Source organism: Palaemon carinicauda, chromosome 14 (assembly GCF_036898095.1).
Source record: "Palaemon carinicauda isolate YSFRI2023 chromosome 14, ASM3689809v2, whole genome shotgun sequence".
NCBI classification, from domain to species: domain Eukaryota; kingdom Metazoa; phylum Arthropoda; class Malacostraca; order Decapoda; family Palaemonidae; genus Palaemon; species Palaemon carinicauda.
The window spans coordinates 125,369,111-125,372,366 of record NC_090738.1 but is presented as its reverse complement, the minus strand read 5'-3'; the positions used below and the strand labels follow the sequence as shown (position 1 = coordinate 125,372,366).

General features: G+C 31.0%; 1 protein-coding gene across 1 annotated transcript in view; it reads right to left on the bottom strand.

The window, feature by feature from the left end:
* Positions 1-2,443: 2,443 nt before the first annotated feature.
* Positions 2,444-3,256, bottom strand: part of LOC137652990 (uncharacterized) — a 1,371-nt gene continuing 558 nt past the window's right edge. The window contains exon 1 of the mRNA XM_068386381.1: positions 2,444-3,256. This exon is cut by the window's right edge and continues 558 nt beyond it. Coding sequence (XP_068242482.1) covers positions 2,444-3,256 — 813 coding nt within the window.

Below are 3,256 nucleotides of genomic sequence, written 5' to 3'. Positions count from 1 at the left end.
TATATATATATATAAATGTGTATATATATATATATATATATATATATATATATATATATATATATATATATATATATATATGTAGATATATGCATATATACATATGTGTGTGTGTATATATATATATATATATATATATATATATATATATATATATATATATGTATGTATGTATGTATGTATGTATGCGTTTGTAAATTATTATTTACCATAGCTAAAAGTTGCATTTTTTATAAATTTGAGTGAATATGCTATTAGAAATACTAAAGCGAATAGAATTCAAAATCTCTGTTGAATTTGAAAAGTGAAAGAAGTCGATGATCAATGAGTTAATTGAATTAAGAGGAGAATTTGATGCTAATGATAAGATATCTTATCATAGATTTTCTTCGGAAATAATTTGGGAAATAATCATGATTATAATAATTGCTTTTTGCTGATTGTCTGAGGCCGTTAAGTTAAAGTGGTTCATCAACTGGTTAAATTCAGACGGAAAGAGACTAAATGTTATAATTATTGAATATAAGTCATTAATTTTATTAGTGAAATCTGTTTTCCGGTTGCCCAAGTAAGTTTTATTGTTATGTAGTGGTCTCTTCAGTCAAAACAGCAAATCTGTTTTTTTGTAGTTGAATCGATAGAACTTCTAATGTTCAAACTTGCAGTTAATGTGTTTATGTTAAACACGCTGACATAAGTGTCTTTTTATAATTTATATATGATAGACCTGTCTTAATGTTGTTACTGTTCTTAAAATATTTTATTTTAATTGTTCATTACTACTCATATAGTTTATTTTGTTCCTTATTTCCTTTCCTCACTGGGCTATTTTGCTTTGTTGGAGCCCCTGGGCTTATAGCATCCTGCTTTTCCAACTAGGGTTGTAGCTTAGTTACTACTACTACTACAACTACTACTACTACTAATAATAATAATAATAATAATAATGATAATAATAATAATAATAATAATAATAATAATAATAATAATAATAATAATAATAATGATAAAAATAATTCTAAATTTAGAACACAAATTTGATCTTTTACTTATACTTTACAATCGTCGTGATCCATTGAAGATTCGTTAAATTTCTGTGCTCTGTTCATTATCCTCATTTTCAATCAGTAGATCTAGATAAGTATTTTTTTTTTCTAGCTTAAGTCTCGTTTTATATTTTCTATATGAAAGATGTGTTTTAATTTTGTTACTGTTATTAAAACATTTGATTTTAATTGTTCATTACTTCTCTTACAGTCTATTTCCTTGTTTCCTTTCCTCATTGAGGTATTTTTCCCGGTTGGAGCCCTTGGGCAGAGTTAGAATTAGAATGTAGGCTGTGAATAACGTGCCCAAATATATGTTACAAATATTTCTAGCTTAAGTAGATTACATTTTATAAATAATTCTGCTGCTATGGAAGTCACGAATCTCAATTTTTGAATCAATTGACTTTTTTTCTTCTTCTCAAGAAGCTATTTTGAATTTTTATAGCATTAATTTAAAGTTGAATAAACGCCAGCATTACGTAGAAAATGGTTTTAAGCTCTGTGTTTTTAGGGGGTTTGTTTTTTTATGTTTTCGCACTGAATCATAAACGTATTTCGGATGCAAATTCAAAAAGCGATCGGTATTCAAGTCACGGCTGTGTTGTTTCCAGTTGAAAAAATTCAACATTTCAGAGATTTCTAGATTTGGACCGGGGAGGGGGGGGGGGGGTGTTAGGGTGGAGGTGGAGTGGGGGATGTACGATAGTGTGTTCTTCATAACTGTTTTTTTTTTTTTTTTTTTTTTTTTTTTTTTTTTTTTTTTTTTTTTTTTTTTTGGTGCTGCTATGTACGTTGTTGTTGGAGTGATTTATTGTATCGTTTAAGGGGAATGTCGTTAAACTATATACAAAGGAAACTTGACGAAATAGGTATGTTTATTAGATGACGTATATTACATACATCATCACAATCATCTCGCATAGCAGTTTATAATTATTTCAGATTAATGTCCATATGTAATTGATATATTATAAATATATATATATATATATATATATATATATATCGTACTGTTTTATATTAGAGCTTGTGTACCTATGATATACAACAAGAGGGTATTGTAAGAGTGTGTCGAAACGCTCATAGAGAAGTTACGTTTCTTCTCGAGCTTTGGTACTATACTCGCAGCGGTAGCCTTTTGGCTCGGAAAGATTTCCTGCTATCTGATTGGTTAGAATTATCTTGTCCAACCAATCAGCGATCAGGACACTTTTCCGAGCTAAAAGGTCACCCCTGCGAGTCGGTGCAAATCTGCCTCACTAAAAAAGCCACGGTATGATGAAGACAAACCTAATCTCGGGTTAGTATCCGTAGGCTGTTGTTACACACAGAAAAGTTGATGTAATGATACACATTGCATCTTCAATAGTAAGACTGCGAAATAGAATATATTCTCAAGTTTTCCTACCATTTCTAGGGTTTCTTTGGCTTGTAGAATTAGCTTCTACTGTCATGAAAGCAAGTTTTACCTTAGGGTGTCTTTGGCTTGTAGAATTAGCTTCTACTGTCATGAAAGCAAGTTTTACCTTAGGGTGTCTTTGGCTTGTAGAATTAGCTTCTACTGTCATGAAAGCAAGTTTTACCTTAGGGTGTCTTTGGCTTGTAGAATTAGCTTCTACTGTCATGAAAGCAAGTTTTACCTTAGGGTGTCTTTGGCTTGTAGAATTAGCTTCTACTGTCATGAAAGCAAGTTTTACCTTAGGGTGTCTTTGGCTTGTAGAATTAGCTTCTATTGTCATGAAAGTAAGTTTTACCTTAGGGTGTCTTTGGCTTGTAGAATTAGCTTCTATTGTCATGCAAGTAAGTTTTACCTTAGGGTGTCTTTGGCTTGTAGAATTAGCTTCTACTGTCATGAAAGTAAGTTTTACCTTAGTGTGTCTGTGGCTTGTAGAATTAGCTTCTACTGTCATGAAAGTAAGTTTTACCTTAGTGTGTCTGTGGCTTGTAGAATTAGCTTCTATTGTCATGAAAGTAAGTTTTACCTTAGGGTATCTTTGGCTTGTAGAATTAGCTTCTATTGTCATGAAAGTAAGTTTTACCTTAGGGTGTCTGTGGCTTGTAGAATTAGCTTCTACTGTCATGAAAGTAAGTTTTACCTTAGTGTGTCTGTGGCTTGTAGAATTAGCTTCTATTGTCATGAAAGTAAGTTTTACCTTAGGGTGTCTTTGGCTTGTAGAATTAGCTTCTATTGTCATGAAAGTAAGTTT